Source organism: Alternaria rosae (genome assembly GCF_020736505.1).
Source record: "Alternaria rosae strain MPI-PUGE-AT-0040 chromosome Unknown BKA58scaffold_3, whole genome shotgun sequence".
NCBI lineage: Eukaryota > Fungi > Ascomycota > Dothideomycetes > Pleosporales > Pleosporaceae > Alternaria > Alternaria rosae.
Window position 1 is genome coordinate 489,121 of NW_025763572.1, and position 15,066 is coordinate 504,186.

Below are 15,066 nucleotides of genomic sequence, written 5' to 3' on the forward strand. Positions count from 1 at the left end.
CATATTCGCCCTCCAAGGGTCTCGGAATTGGACTCCTGGGCGTGAACACCATCACGTATATAAAGCGAGTCCAGTTGGACGATGAGTGATTATCGCAACTCGCACTCCTGATTCGATCTCCTGCCTACTCAACACTTTCGACGATCTCCACCATCTTTATCGAAGTCTCAGCAACGCTACTTGCTTGTGGTTTGCGATGATTCATTCTCGCTACCTTGCGGTGGCTTTCGGTAGCCTCGTTGCCACCGCTGCACTAATCCCCACGAAGGCGTCTCAGGTATGTCTTACATGTTCACTGTGTTTTCGGCCCAATCTAATTCGAATTATCCAGCAGCCCGCCATTGCTGCAGCCGATGTGATTATCCCTACTGCAGATCTCTCTCCGGCCAAGACGGTCCGACGCTACTCCAAGGATGATGAAGAGACAGCCCTCGAAGACTTGGCCCTGAACACCTTCATGGTGACCTCTAAAGAGCCGCTCGAGGCCCAGGAGATTTACAGCGAGTTTGCCCTCTTCCAGAAGCTGGCGGAATGCATCACGAGAAAAGGCGCCGACCCTACCCCGATCGAAGGCCAATCGCTCATCGGCAATACTACCCTCGAGGAAGTAAGATACTCTCAGTGCAACGTCGCTCTTTCTGAATGCGCCAAAATCGCTATGGTCGAGGGCGACAAAAACTTGATCGGATGGCCTGCTTTCGACGACGAGGAGAGGCCTGTCCTTAGAACGCATTCGCTCAACCTCTGCGTCGGCACCTGTCGTCGAATCGCTGCTTTGGATAACCGTCTGGTTTCCGAAAAGTCCGGAATGACCAAAGAGCAATTTCGTGCGCTAGCGACGATTGCAAACTGCAACGTCAAACTCGTCAAATGTCTTGAAACTTGCTCGACGAAGTACATGGAGGTTATGTTCGATTGGGACGCGCGAAACCCCTAGATGTGAGCCATGAGCTCAGCCATGTTTCTGGTGTCGTTCGCGATATCTCGGCCTGGGAAGCTTTCTTGAGGTGAAAGAGGGCGGCCATGAGATGGTTTGATTGTACTTCTGCTCTTTCTCTATCTGGCTTTACTTGTATTCATCACGTAGCTCTTGTTATATGGAGTCAATATACCCCCACGCTCATTAAGAACCAACTTTGCTTTGCATGCTTGATCAACTTTGCGTATCTTGTGGTAGCTTGACTGCAATGATTCTTCAAAAGCCGAGCATGTTCCCCTCACCCTCGAAGCTACGTTGATATCGATGACCAACTCATCAGCTCGGAATGCGGTAGAGCACGTGAAGCTGATCGCCGGGTCCTGATATCTGATGCGCCGTCTCCACAACAGGTTCTAGGTCATGACCCGCGGCCGCTGGTTGTGACATACCTGCTTCACCTCAACGAATAACTAGTGGACTACTACCCTCCTTTTGACCGTCAGCATGATGCCGCGACATGAAGGCACGCGATCATGTTGCAACATAGCCTTGCCGTCCCGACTTTGCTTTTGCTGATCCGTCCTGCCAATCTTGGTTCAGGGGCGCCGTTTGCTTTTGCGGTTGCCTCCACTCTTCCCCTGTTGAACAACAATGCACCCCGCAAACTGACAAAAGACCAGCGAAGCTAGAAGCGTCTGAAACCGTACCTGCATTCCAAGATGGCTATGCATGCTATCCGCCGCGGGAAGGGCCTGCTTGCCTCAAGTGGGCCCCCTGAGAAGATCATGACGATCATCCGCATTGAGATGTCGCATCCAGAACGCCTTCGTCCTAAATGTAGTGGCTTTGCTGTTGCGCAGGGCTGACTAGGGGGTGCGAGGGTCGCGCGGGGTCTAAATGCGATGAGCGGTCATGACGATGTGCTGAGCTGCGGTATCGGGTCGACCACGTATCGTTGATGCTATCAGACTCTTAGGAATACGATACGATCCAGATGCGAATCGCAGCGACTTTGTACTTGCAGTCGAGGGCCTCCTGCAACAAATGCATGATGGATTTGCAGTGAACGGGACAAGCAAGTTGGCGAGGCGAAAACATGCAATTCGGGTGATGCGTATTTTCGATCATGTCAGCGGCAGTCCCCGCAACGCTAGAGCGGGGCCCACTTGCTTTTCCGTCCTCTTCTCATCGCCAACATCCTCCACCAGCTTTTCTGAGTGCCTGAGACGTCACTCCGCGTCATGCTCCATCGTCTGCATCATATTCACTTTGGAAAGAAATGCACACAGCCCTCTGACATGTTGCCTGATGTGTCTCGGCAGAACTCAATGATCTCGCAGCGCCACTCGGCTCCCCAGCGTAATCACCGACCTCTTGTCGCTGACTTTGCATAACCTCGCAGACAACACGAGAGTCGCTGCAGTGCACATATGCAGTATAGTGAAGCTACCCACCTCTGACAGCTCAGGGTCTATCCAGGTCATATTAATAGACGCCATCGGACGCGCACGAAAAGCTCTGTGGCGTAAAGCCAAGTTGTGCAACATCGGTGGTTTTGGAACTGGCGCGCCGATGCTTTTGATGGCTGTGGATGGTGTGCGAGAAGCAGGTCGCATTCGCCAGAAGCAATCGCCGTCTTACTGCACCGTTGCGCCTCTTGGTCGTGCTGCGGATGCGACTGCGGAACATTTCTTGGTCTGTTAGATGTGTTACTGAGATGTGCTTCTTGTTTGGACTGTTCATGCGACGTTCATGCGAAGAATCGACGCCTGTCTATGACTATAATACTCTTCACCCCTATAGCTCATGTCCGTATATCTCTGCATATTGTTACGTTCTCGTTTCTTTGGACCTCTTGTACGTTCGGCTGCAAGCAACAAATCGGGCTTCAGCACACGCACCCAATATTTCCGGATTGATACCTAAGGCTTACTGTCGAGATTGAGACAATGGCGGCGCCTCCTCCGTTCATACCGAAGTACCGAGGGGCACGCCCCGCCGCGTTTTCCATCATATCATCCATATCATCACGCCCATCCACACACGAGCTCACCGAAGTGAGATGGCACGCACGCACCAACTCAGAAGAGCGCAGCTTGATCTCTGATATCCTCCAGGATCTGGCTGACAACTGCGAGACTGCGTTCGATCGAGCAACTGACCAAGCACGGTTAGGCACAGCCTCATATATCTCTTACAACGCACAAGGACAAGACCTCGCCAAAGACCTCGCTCAGTCACAACCATATCTGCAGAGGCGGGAGTGCGCTACCTCTTACACAACCAACAACCTACGAGAAGATCTACAAGAAATCCGACCTTACCTCCGGGCAAGCACTCTAATGGCACTAGAAGGGATATTGCGGCTGAATGAAGCCAACGAGGCTAATGCAGCCAACGCAGCTTTCCGCCGGAACACGATAAGACGGGTTTCAACATCCGAGGATGGCGATCACGTACCAGTCATAATGGACCCATACGACGATACAAATTACTCCAGTCCCACGAGCTTCAAGTTCGACGACGAGAGCATCATGGACTCACCACTTAGCCCAGCAATGGGCAAAGACCTACACAGAAACTTCCGCAGAAGTAATCTCCGGGATGCGCATTCAATGAGCGACGAACCTTTTGAGCCACCGACCATTTACGACATCGAACGACAAAGAGGAGCGCCGAAGGCACCATCTCCATACCCGTCCACTGCGAAGACAGCAATCATAATGCTCTCGTTGTACATCTCGATCTTCCTTGTCGCTCTTGACCGAACTATCATCGGTCCAGCGATCCCCGCCATCACGAACGAGTTCAGTAGCATTGGCGATATCGGATGGTACGGTAGCGCGTACATGCTCACAGCAGCCGGGTTCATCTTGTTGTATGGTCGCATATACACATTCTTCCCCACCAAGCCAGTCTTCCTATCCGGTATTTTCTTGTTCGAACTCGGAAGCATCATCTGCGGCGCTGCGCGCAATAGCAACATGCTCATCGTCGGGCGTGCGGTTGCGGGCCTAGGCAGTAGCGGTATCTTCACTGGCGCAATCTTGATCATGTTCAACACCGTACCGCTGGCGAAGCGACCCATGCTGCAAGGTCTCTTTGGCGCATGCTTTGGCGTCGCGAGTGTGGCCGGCCCGTTGTTAGGCGGGGCGTTCACCAGCAGCAGCGCAACCTGGAGGTCAGTAACACAGTTGACAAATCGCATATGAGATGCATGCTAACATGATCCAGATGGTGCTTCTACATCAACCTCCCGCTCGGTGGTTTCACCCTCCTCATAGTGTGCTTCCTGCTGAAGTTGGACGAAAAGAAGCCGCAACTCAAGACGTGGGGAGAGACAATACGACAACTAGATCCCTTAGGCACCGCATTGTTCCTTCCGTCGATAACCTGTCTCTTGCTAGCACTGGAGTGGGGCGCAGCCGACTACCCATGGACCTCACCGCGGATGGTCATACTTCTTGTCGCCTTCGCAATGCTATTGATAGCGTTCGTATTGTGGCAATACGTCACCAGGCACACCACAGCGACTTTGCCAGCACGCATCATCTTCCAGCGTAGCGTTACATTTGGTAGCGCATCCCAGTTCTGCGTAGGCGCGACTATGCTCACAGTCTCCATCTACGTCCCTCTCTGGTTCCAGGCCATCAAAGGTGCATCTGCGATGCAGTCCGGCATCAACACCATTCCGCTCGTTCTTTCGGTTGTCTTCGGCTCGATCGTGTCTGGAGCTCTGGTACAGCGCATCGGATACTACACTCCTTTCATGATCCTTGGCTCGGGCTTGATGGCCATCGGAGCTGGTCTCATCACCACCTGGGAGATGACCACCGATAACGCCATGTGGATTGGAACGCAAATCGTTGTGGGCTTTGGGGTTGGCTGCACCATGCAACATCCAAACATAGCTGTGCAAACCGTACTGCCAAAGGAGGATGTTCCAACTGGTACGGCAGTCCTTTCGCTATTCCAAACACTCGGTGGCGCAGTCTTCACAGCCGTTGGCCAGAATTTGTACATACACAAGTTTTCGTCTGGCCTGGAGCAAATCGGAGGTTTAGACCCTCAAAAGATCCTGGACGCAGGAGCCACGAACCTAACGGCTGGTGTAACTCCAGCCATTAAGGCCCTGATACTGGCAGCCTACAACGACTCGCTGACACATGGAACGTTCTTTGCGGCACTTGTCATAGCTTGCCTTGCGATACCAGCTGCTGTAGGCATGGAGTGGCGAAGCGTCAAAGCTAAGCCAGACACGTCTGTACGGCGAGACGATGAGAAACGGGATCAAAAGCCACACCAACCCCGTGGTATCCTGAAAACTCCAGGCACTGGTGCCGGTCGACAAGAAGCGAATCAACCGGCGGTGACAGCGCCCGCGCCAGCTTTGAAGAAGATGTTCCGGCAAAGCGGTCACTTTGCATCGTATTTGACAGCCACGATCAATCCTGACCTCCGTGATCATTTGGGTCCGGGTAAGCAAGTTCGCAGGTGACGAAGCTGGCTCTTCTTTCCCGGAATTAGATGTATGGATGAATTCGAGGTCCTTTAGCGTGTAATGATGATAGGGCAGATACCATATCGCATCGTATCTCTGCCATTAATGCATAATGTATTAGCCACTAGCTCTCACTTCCCATTGTTATCTGCTTGAAGTCTGTCGGCTCTGGGGCTGTTTTCGTTTGTGCCACGTGTAGCGAGGGGCGAAAATGCGCAAGATCACAGCACGTGATCCTTGATTTTCGCAAGGAAGCAGACTTCGGGGCCTTTCCGATTCGCAGCTTACCAAACAGGCAATGCGTAAGCGAAGCCACCAAGCCATGACGCTGATCATCCCACGTCCAAGACAATCAATCAAGCAAAGCCGAGCTCTAGTGAAGCTTTATTAACTACATGCATCTTTGAGCCCCACTCTTGCGATATCATTCCCGCTTGATTCAGGTGATTGAGGGTTGGGGTCCATGTCGCTATCAGGCTCCAACATGCATCTACTCCGCCAACACAGGCGCGATTATCGCCATGAAGCCACTCTTCTCGCGGTGAGACCACACTTCGGTGGTTTCGGAGTCGGATTGGTGCGTCATCCTGGCCAGCTCCGAGATTGCGTGTACACCATTGGTTGTTCGTAAACCTAAAGGCTGCTTACAACAACCACTAACTCGTACTCAGGCAAGCAGTCTGCCGTGCGATCTGTCATAGCAAACAATAAGACTAGCAATGCGCGTTGTATACCAATGGCGTTGCCAGATGTCTCGTCTCGCCGCGCACGGTCCGTGAGCGCACGTATCCCACTCACAGCTGGCGGGAAGCTGCTCGTACTACCTGTCAGATTCTCGAGTACACTTAGGGGTCCGATTTTCCAAAGGGCCGAATGTAATCTCGATACCGGATCGCACTTTCCGCGGTTCCCCACAGCTCTCGGACGTCGTAGTATGGTCATGCCACGTAGCTGGGTCGGTCTTAAGTAATACGCAGTGTTGGACTGGCTATCGTATAGCAGTAACGAGCTTCTATCCAAACGGTGAGCTGACACCGATAAGCTCTGACATGGCGAGAGACAGCCGCAGCTGTACAATGCGGCTCATCTCGGACCTTGTCGTTTCGGAGATCATAGAGGAGAGACGAATATGATCGACGCCGGATTTAGAGAATGCTGCATACCTGCATGACGACTTCCATGGTGTTTTGTATAAGAGCCAATACACTGAGGCACCTTGGAATACAGTCTGTGTTAAAGAACTGATCGTCGTTACTGTTCAACCTACTCTTGTGCGATAACAAGTGCAACATCGGGCAACATGGCTTCCCAAAACGTCCACATCGTGCTCAGCGTAGCATGGCAAGACGCTGGAGATACGACACGTGCCATTGCGATGGCTATTGCGTTCCGGGATATGTGTCCGTCCAACATCAATCTGCGAATCGACTTCCTGTCCTGTGGCGCGCGGTTCGAATATCAAATCACGGACGTTGGCTTCAACATTGTCCCAGCTCAACCACGCGTGAAGGGCATCTCCGTGGCGCATGACCTCGGATGGGACTGGCCTGAGTTCTTCGGTTCAGAAGAAATCGCAAAGTCGTTCATCGATGGCCAACTTGCAGCGTTCAAAGAGTTGAAGCCGGATATTGTGTTCCATGGCATGTGGGCTCCAGCGTCTATTGCTGCACGACTCCTTGGTATCCGAACGATCAACTTCCTCCCGGTGCCGTTGCATCCTGGAGCCTTTGCTCACGGCCTGATTCGCGATCTTCCTGATATGATGCCGTTATTCACACGACTTCCCCGACCAGTTCGACAGCGCATGGCATGGTGGGCCAGTGGTTTGATGGTAAACGCTCCCATCTTCCGACAGAAGCGCCTAGGAGCTGCAGCTGCAGCCTGCGGATGGCCTACAACAGGCCCCATCTCTCTCTTCGAAATGAATATGGCCGATCTCAACTTGGTCAATGACCATCCCATATTCCATCAAGAATACCTGCATCGCCTCCCAAAGAACATAGTCCTCACGGGTCCCTTGTACGCACGAAACGACTCCAAGCTGGATGAAGACATATCGGCACATCTGACAAAGGGTCCCGGTCCATCGATCCTGGTTACAATGGGCAGCTCGGGAACGGAAGAGTTCTTGTTCGAAGCGATCAAGGCTCTAAGATTAAGACCTGACGACAACTGGAATGCAGTCGTGCTGGCTTCGAAATCCATCTGCGACATTGATAAGGCAATTGAGATCGCTGGGGGAGATGCCCGCCTTCTGGTGACTGATCGGTTCATCCCAGCACCGGCCGCCAATGCGCTTGCCGATTTGATCGTCACACATGGAGGTCAAGGCACTGTACAATGCGCCTTGGCTGCGGGAAAGCCTCTAGTCGGAGTCGCGCTACAAGTCGAGCAGCAGACGAACTTGGACAACGCCATGAACGCTGGAGCAGGTATCCGTATGCAGAAACAGAATTGGAAGGCGAAGCACATTCGTAGCACGGTAGTGACGGTGCTCAAGGATCCTTCTTATGCAGCGAGAGCGAGGATGTTGGCGGAGACGTTGAATTCCATGGACGGCGCAAAGACGGCGGCAGAGGTAATGTGGAAGTTCATCGTTGAGGAACAGACAGAGAAGGTCAAAGTTTAGGTTTGGCAAGCAAGAGTGTCATGGCATGATGACGCGCTGGCGCGCGAGGTTTGACGGCCGGAAACGCGACGCGGTTTGATTGGCCAGATTATCATGATGCTGCTGTCGACGCGCCGTCCAGATAGAGATGTTTCTTTTGTTTTGGGATACTTTGAAGGTTCAGAATTTCCTGCCACAGCAATGCAGTCCGTGGGAGTGCAAGGATGAAGGTCGAGAACGCGTTGTATGTCGGGTAGAGGGGAAGACGCGTGGGAAGCCAGCCGACGCATTAAGCTAGCAGCTTGGCATGTTCTGAGCACTGTCCAAAGATCTTGTTGTTCGCGACCGCCCCTGGCTGCTGCCCTTCGCATTTTCACATCCAGCACAAAACCGCGCGCTTTTCCATTTGAGTCCCCATGCACACCCTCTCGGTTCATCTGCGAACGTACACAGCAGGTTTGCGAACGCTCTAACATTGTGGCCATGGAATTTCTTTAAAGACAGCAGAGGCTCTCAATACAGAGTCTGATGAAGCCTAGTGTGCGTTACAGAGTCTTCCGCCGTTCGCTGGAATCTCATCATGAATGGAAATTGGGAGGTTTCGCATGCAACACTAGGCCGAGTTAACTTTCGCTGGTTCTGATTGTACGCGAAGAGCCCGACCGCAACCTCGTCATATTCGTTGGCCTGGACGAGAGGACCTATGACAAAGAACATGCTGAAGTGGTGGCGGAGATGTACATCCAAGCAGTGACGCAAGTGGTTGCTCAAAGCCGAACTATTAGCGCCATCGACATGGACCTCATCCCCCTGGAAGAGCGTGAGCAAAGCATGGTGCACGATGCTGGACCGGAGCTTCAAGTCTCTTTCAGCAGCGTGCTCGAGAAGCTGCAAGAGATCGCCATAACGGCTCCCGATCGTGTCGCTATAAAGGATGAGCGCAACCATAAGATTACATATGTCGACCTCATACGTCGCGCGATCGCCATGTCTTCGGATCTGAAGAAGCACGAAGTCGCTCGTGGTACTCCTGTGTGCGTACTCGGTCCTCCAACCGTCGATTTTCTTTGCAGTGTCGTCGCGATCTGGTGCGCTGGTGGCGTCTATGTTCCAGTCGATCACCGTCTCTCGATCCATGACAATCTTCCCATCGCTAAGAACTCCAACACTGTGTTTTGCATCGTCAGCATGCCATATCTACTTGACTACGCATTGAAATTCCAGCTTGGTACCGTGTTCTGCTGCGGCGACATGGTCTTCACGGAAGGTTTCGACAACATCGAAGAGCCGCTGCCGGACGATCTTGCTGTGGAATTGCATCTTCAGTCGTTCGACGGGTTGCCAAAAGGCGTCATCTTAACACACGAGAACTTGGAGGTGTTTGTAGCTTCCACTGCTCACTACTTCGAGGACGAAAAGCCGGTCGTACTACAGCACAGCAACTGGACGTCGGAAATGTCGCTCTTCCAGATCTTGTTCGCACTAACGTCTGGAGGCACGCTCTTCGTAGCCGCAGACTCATTTCCCGCCAATGTGACCAAGGTCATGGTGCACCAGAAGATCACCGCCACTATTGCTACACCATCCGACTACTCACTTTGGTTCCAACATCCTCGCAACATGCTCAATGATTGCAAATCTTGAAGATTCGCGTTGAGTGGCAGAGAGAAAATCTCGCCGAGTGTTATTCGCAACTTCACTGAGCTTCGGCTCAACAACCTGGAGCTTGCAAGCTTCTTTGGGGCGACCGAGACCACAATCGCTTCTTCAATGGGCTTTGTCGACTACAAGGCGTACGCGGCCAACAAAGAAGGACAGCTCATCCCTATGGGAAACCCGTTACCGAACAACAAGATCTGGGTTGGTAATCACCTGGGTAGACCACTTCCTGTAGTTTGGACCGGTGATATATGGGTCGCCGGCCCAGGTATTGGGATGGGCTACTTTGGTTCCAAGGTGGACGACCATCGCTTCTAGACACATCTCGGGACCGGTGTGAAGTGTTTCCGGACTGGTGACTGGGGTTTCATTAACAATACTGGGGTGCTTTTCGTTACCTCTCGACGCTTGGACGAGTCAATCGCGCAAGTCGGCGGTTTTCACATCGAGCTAGGAGATGTCTCGCGAACTATCATTGACCAGGCAAAGGGAAGAGTGGAGGAAGCAGTCACGGTTCTTCAAGGCAATGAAGGGCAGGAAGAACCGCAGATTCTGGCTATTGTTGTCATGACCGGGACGCTCAACGCTGCATCGCGGCGGTATCTGCAGAAGTTGCTTCGCGGCCTCAATCTCCCCGTGTATATGCGTCCGACACGCGCCGTAGTCTGGAAGCAGCTGCCACGCACGTCTGGAGGAAAGTTCGATCGTCACGCCGTGATGGCAACCGCGATACCAGATACCGATATTATCCGGGTCATGTAACCGACGAGCGTCCTCGATGAGTCATATGGACGCTGGAGTTCTATGCAGACGTTGGGATAATTTGGGTATGTGGAAAGCTGTGATCTTCAGTCGATATAAAGGCATGTATCTAGAAACCACAACACCTTTGTATCGTTAGCCAAAGAAGTAATGTGATGCGTGTTTCAGAGAACGAGGGGCTAAAGTCGAAGAACATGCCCCTCATCCCCTCTACAGCCCCAATCACCCCTCCATCTCCGCCTCACACGACCCATTGCGGCTCGCGCCGCATATTGCATGCCGCAAAGAATGCATCCGTGACCAGAACACAGCCCGCCAGCTCACGACCTTCTCTATGCTTCCGGTGACTTCCAACACCAAGGCAGCGTATGAGCCCAACTCCCCCACATGCCCAGCCAATCAGCATCTGCCATCTTTCGCACCGGCGGCGTCACCGTACTTTGGGCCATGCAGATGCAAAACAACTAGCTAGCGCTGCGCGGGAGCCCAAAACAACGCGTCTTTCTTAAATGTTAGGATCCCCAGATTTTTCTGTCGTTTAGTAATTTCCCTGCCTTTTGGTGATTGCGTGACGTTTGCCAGTTTTGAAGATGGCGGAATTAGTTGTTGCGGGCCCGCCTGCCCCACCTCCGATGACGTTTCGCGATCGGTTGTCGCAGTTTAGGATTCTGGAGGAGAAGAGGTGTGAGCTTATCGAGGTATGCTACTGGAGGCTTCATGGACAGGATGATGATCTTGACGATATAGTAGGAACTCCTAGACAAGCTCGAAAAGACAGAAGCACGCCTCGCACAATGTGAACTCGACCTCGGCTCCGAACAGAATGTCAGGCGGACATTGCAAGCGGAAATCGCAGATGTCACGCGGACAATGCAAGGGCAGCTGTCAGAATCAAAGGCAAAAGAAGAAGCTCTGGTGCAGTCGCAGTCCAAGCGGCCGTTCGTATTAGTACTCATAGATGCCGATGCTGAGGGTTTCCTGGTGCGTACTGTGGTAAACTTTCCTACTTTATCTATTGACTAACTGTCCCAGTTCCAAGACAAATACATAACACGGAAAGCCCAAGGTGGTGAGACATTAGCAGATGAAATCAACATACGGATACGGGAATACTTGCGGGAGCAGTTCGACGATGCTGACTCACTCGACATCATTGTCCGCATATATGCCAACTTGGAGGGTATGGCCAACTACCTTGTACGACTGGAGAAGGTGCGAAACTTGGGTCAGCTGCGGGCGTTCTCAACTGGCTTCTGCGGAAGGATAACGAGCTTCGACTGGATTGACACCGGAGTGGGAAAGGAAGGCGGAGCAGGACGAAAAGTGCGAGGTATGTACTCATGGACGCTCGAGGTAGGAAGCCATGAGATCGCTAACCTGATACAGAAAACTTGTCATTCTTCGCTTCCAACACGCATCTACGGCACACGATAGTCGCATGCTCACCCGTCGACCTACCCGCTTCTCTCCTCACCTCCATACCACTCGAGAAGCTAACGCTGATCGAATCTCTCCCGCTACCATCGTCGCTCACTACACTACCTCTGAAAACCGCCAAGTTCCCCTCTCTGTTCCCTCCACCACCACCCACCAAGAACGCGAAGCCCAGTCGAGAGCGTGGCCGTAACGACCGCGGACTAAGCGAAACGGATGTGAGACGAGGCGATAGGGATATGCGAAGAGGAGATGAGCGAGGCGGAGGACCACAGCTGCAGCTCATGGAGCAAGAACATGAAGGTGGAGGCTCAACATGGCTGGTCATACAGCCCGAGAGGAGTAAGAGCCAGACTGTCAGCGGAAGAGACAGGGACAGGGACAGGAGGAGGGCTCCAAGCGAAGATGATACCAGCAGTTTGAGCATCAGCATCGGGCCAGACAACACTGTCAGTGTTGACAGTGGGAGGCGGCGGAGATTGATGGGCTAATCTTGGTTTGGCACATGGGATCTGAGATCCCTGCTGCGAAGGAAAGGTCACGTCGCGTACTGTTTGATGAGTTTGATAGCATGGCATAGCATAGCGTAGCGGCATATATTCCTAGTGTTCATGGTACGCTGGCATAGCGGCGGGCAGTACAGCCCGAATCTACAGCGTTTGTCGGAAGCCTTCTTGGCCCTCCAGAATCCTCTCTCCACGGTCAGCTTGGCGATTGGCTCGTGAGTAGACCCAGAAGTTCTTCAGCACGTGTAGTATGCTCAGAACTTGGGTCGCAATAACAACAGCCATAGCAGGTCTCTACAGGTCAGCTTCAAATCTCTATGCATCATGATGTACGGAACTTACATGTACTTCGGCGCATCCTGTTGTCGGAAGATATTCGATGCTGCGATACCTCCACAAGCACCACCTCCGATCAGCAATGCACTCGCGACACTCCTCTTCATCTGGCCCACGATGTTGTTGTGCATATAACTCAGTATGCTCGGCACATTCGCATTCGCGCCACTGACGCCCAGAAAGACTCCCGCATACCTCGCGCGAGCGTTGCTAAGAAAAGCCATCATGCATACACCCAGAACAGCCCATGCGCAGTTGAACACGATGATCGCTCCGCGCATTCTGTATCGGTCAGCGACCCACGCCGTACCAAACATCCAAGCCGCAGCCAGAACGTATGGCGGGAAAGACAGGATCTGGCTCATGGCGACAGAATAACCCATATCGTTGCGCAAGATGATTGGCAGGAAGTATCCCCAGCTGTATGCGACGACGTTATTGAGGAAGTAGAGCCACGCAAACTCCCAGATCTTCCAGTCGCGGAGATGTTTGGCGACGGTCGGCCAAGTGAGCTTGTCAGCGATGGCATCACCGCGGTCGCGTTGAATGCGGGCCAGAATTATGTTGGCCTCCCCAGAGGTCAAGAAAGGGCGTTTTGTTATGGGGCTGGGTTGACTGGCTTTATCGGGGAAGTCGATGATAGTCAGGTAGCCAACGAAACCGAGTAGGACGGTGATGGCGCCCTCCTAAAATGGGTCAGCAACTGATGTGGGCAGGAAAGAGCTCGACTTACAATTGCGAAGATCCATTGCCAGCCATTTAATCCTCCTAGGCCTCTCATCTCACTCAGTCCCCAAGCCAAGATGTTTGAGAATCCACTTGCCAGAAGCGCTAGCAGGTAGAATCCACTGAACCTCTTTTGCACCTCGAATCTCACATACCAACAGCTCAGCAGGAAGACACAGCCAGGATAATAGCCCGCTTCGAGCACACCTAGTATGACTCGGCATCCGAGTGCTTGCGTCCAGTTGTTCGTAAAACCCATGCCAATCGTGACGGCGCCCCAGCAAACAACTAAGGAGGGTAGCCATACGGCAGGACCCAACTTACGTATGATTATGTTTGCTGGAAACTGGAAAATTATATATGGTATGAAGAAGATCATCGTGAGTATCGAGTAGCGTGAACCAATGGAGAGACCCAGGTCCTCGTCCATGCCTGCGATGCGCGCCTGAAAGTTGAGTCAGCTTATGACATACAACTTCAACTAAGAGTAGGCCGTACATTGGGAAGATTAACGCGGTCTATGAGTGCGAAGGCATAGATGACAGCTAGTGTTGGCAAGAGCCTGAGATCTATCTTTCGAATGATGCGACGTGTTTCCTTGTCATCCTTTTCGATAGGTGACGATGCCGGTCCCGAGGAGTCATTCGCTGGGTCTACGGTGTCGTCGAGATTGACACGGTCGTCTCTATCGCCATAGCTTTTCTCGTCGAGCGAGACCTTCTGTCGTCAGCGCATCGTTCCAGGAGGGCTTGGATGAACACTGACATGTTCCTTCCGCTCGGCTTCAAGATCCTTCTCTTTGAACGACATGTTTTCTCGTGGCAGGCTCACTGAAACACCGTGCCCTGTACACACACGCTCAACCTTCTTATCGCTGCATCCCCTCCAATTCTCCAACGATAGATCCCCGCCAAACGTCTCCCGAATCGCGGGGTGCAGCGCACATCTTTACTCAATCCGGCTATGACAGGTCGTTTGTTGGAGTAAGAGTTCGCTTCGCGGGCTTAGCTTCATGCATTGTTACCTACGAAATTCAGCTTCAGCAGCGGAGTGGAGGCTTGGCTGTTGAGATGTTCGGGTTAATGAAGTTCGTGAATGACGTGTGTTGACTCGACTTTGCGATGTCAGCGTCGGCAAAGGGAAGAATGCAAGCTTGAACGATGCGCTCGCTTATTGGCCAGGTTCCCTGGATGGTGTTTGCACCTGCTGTAGCGATCTAATAGTCTGCGCCATAGACAAAAGCGTGCTGTCCGTGAATAGGGAGTCATAGCTGCGGTTGGCATTCGTGTGGCACGGCACCTCTGTGATGGGGTTTTCGTATCGCGATCATCGATAGAACAGTTGCATCAGCATCAAAAGGGAGCAGATAACATGCAGGGACCGATGCGACGTCGACGCGATTGCTGATAGATGTTGACCACGTGACTGTGCCCAACTGGGACTAGCTCATCGCGAATCTTCCACGCTAAACTTCAGCGCGTTCCCGACCTCAACACCGCACTCTGCCATCATACCTAGCGATGCCCGCCTTCTTAGATGATAATATTGCAAAGGGACGATGCTTGGATTGAATCCCAAAATATCCTTCCGTCTACATCGCAATCGCTCTTAGTCC

At 52.6% G+C, this 15,066-nt stretch overlaps 6 protein-coding genes across 6 annotated transcripts; 5 read left to right on the forward strand and 1 right to left on the reverse strand.

Annotated features, from left to right (window-relative positions):
- Nucleotides 1–196: 196 nt before the first annotated feature.
- BKA58DRAFT_437183 (uncharacterized protein) lies at nucleotides 197–937 on the forward strand (the record flags this gene model as incomplete). Its single annotated transcript, XM_046173467.1, has 2 exons — nucleotides 197–277; nucleotides 332–937. 2 exons carry the CDS (start codon nucleotides 197–199, stop codon nucleotides 935–937), a joined length of 687 nt encoding a protein of 228 aa, XP_046027168.1.
- Nucleotides 938–2,702: 1,765 nt separating this feature from the next.
- BKA58DRAFT_117347 (major facilitator superfamily domain-containing protein) lies at nucleotides 2,703–5,735 on the forward strand. Its single transcript, XM_046164064.1, has 2 exons — nucleotides 2,703–4,100; nucleotides 4,154–5,735. The coding sequence occupies exons 1-2, from the start codon at nucleotides 2,869–2,871 to the stop codon at nucleotides 5,415–5,417; spliced, it is 2,496 nt and encodes an 831-aa protein (XP_046027169.1). The 5' UTR covers nucleotides 2,703–2,868; the 3' UTR covers nucleotides 5,418–5,735.
- An 806-nt stretch (nucleotides 5,736–6,541) lies between these two features.
- BKA58DRAFT_117349 (glycosyl transferase-like protein) lies at nucleotides 6,542–8,162 on the forward strand. The gene has a single exon (XM_046164065.1). The coding sequence runs from the start codon at nucleotides 6,721–6,723 to the stop codon at nucleotides 8,047–8,049; it is 1,329 nt and encodes a 442-aa protein (XP_046027170.1). The 5' UTR covers nucleotides 6,542–6,720; the 3' UTR covers nucleotides 8,050–8,162.
- Nucleotides 8,163–8,763: 601 nt separating this feature from the next.
- Nucleotides 8,764–10,449, forward strand: BKA58DRAFT_399423 (uncharacterized protein; the record flags this gene model as incomplete). The annotated part of the gene is made up of 3 exons (XM_046171541.1): nucleotides 8,764–9,576; nucleotides 9,754–9,984; nucleotides 10,030–10,449. The coding sequence occupies 3 exons, from the start codon at nucleotides 8,764–8,766 to the stop codon at nucleotides 10,447–10,449; spliced, it is 1,464 nt and encodes a 487-aa protein (XP_046027171.1).
- Nucleotides 10,450–11,039: 590 nt separating this feature from the next.
- On the forward strand, nucleotides 11,040–12,374 carry BKA58DRAFT_437187 (uncharacterized protein; the record flags this gene model as incomplete). Its single annotated transcript, XM_046173468.1, has 4 exons — nucleotides 11,040–11,147; nucleotides 11,200–11,430; nucleotides 11,482–11,779; nucleotides 11,836–12,374. 4 exons carry the CDS (start codon nucleotides 11,040–11,042, stop codon nucleotides 12,372–12,374), a joined length of 1,176 nt encoding a protein of 391 aa, XP_046027172.1.
- A 50-nt stretch (nucleotides 12,375–12,424) lies between these two features.
- BKA58DRAFT_117399 (major facilitator superfamily domain-containing protein) lies at nucleotides 12,425–14,418 on the reverse strand. The gene is made up of 5 exons (XM_046164066.1): nucleotides 14,217–14,418; nucleotides 13,950–14,168; nucleotides 13,459–13,896; nucleotides 12,732–13,411; nucleotides 12,425–12,681 (listed from the first exon to the last, which is right to left on the reverse strand). Exons 1-5 carry the CDS (start codon nucleotides 14,259–14,261, stop codon nucleotides 12,534–12,536), a joined length of 1,530 nt encoding a protein of 509 aa, XP_046027173.1. The 5' UTR covers nucleotides 14,262–14,418; the 3' UTR covers nucleotides 12,425–12,533.
- Between the last annotated feature and the right edge of the window lie 648 nt (nucleotides 14,419–15,066).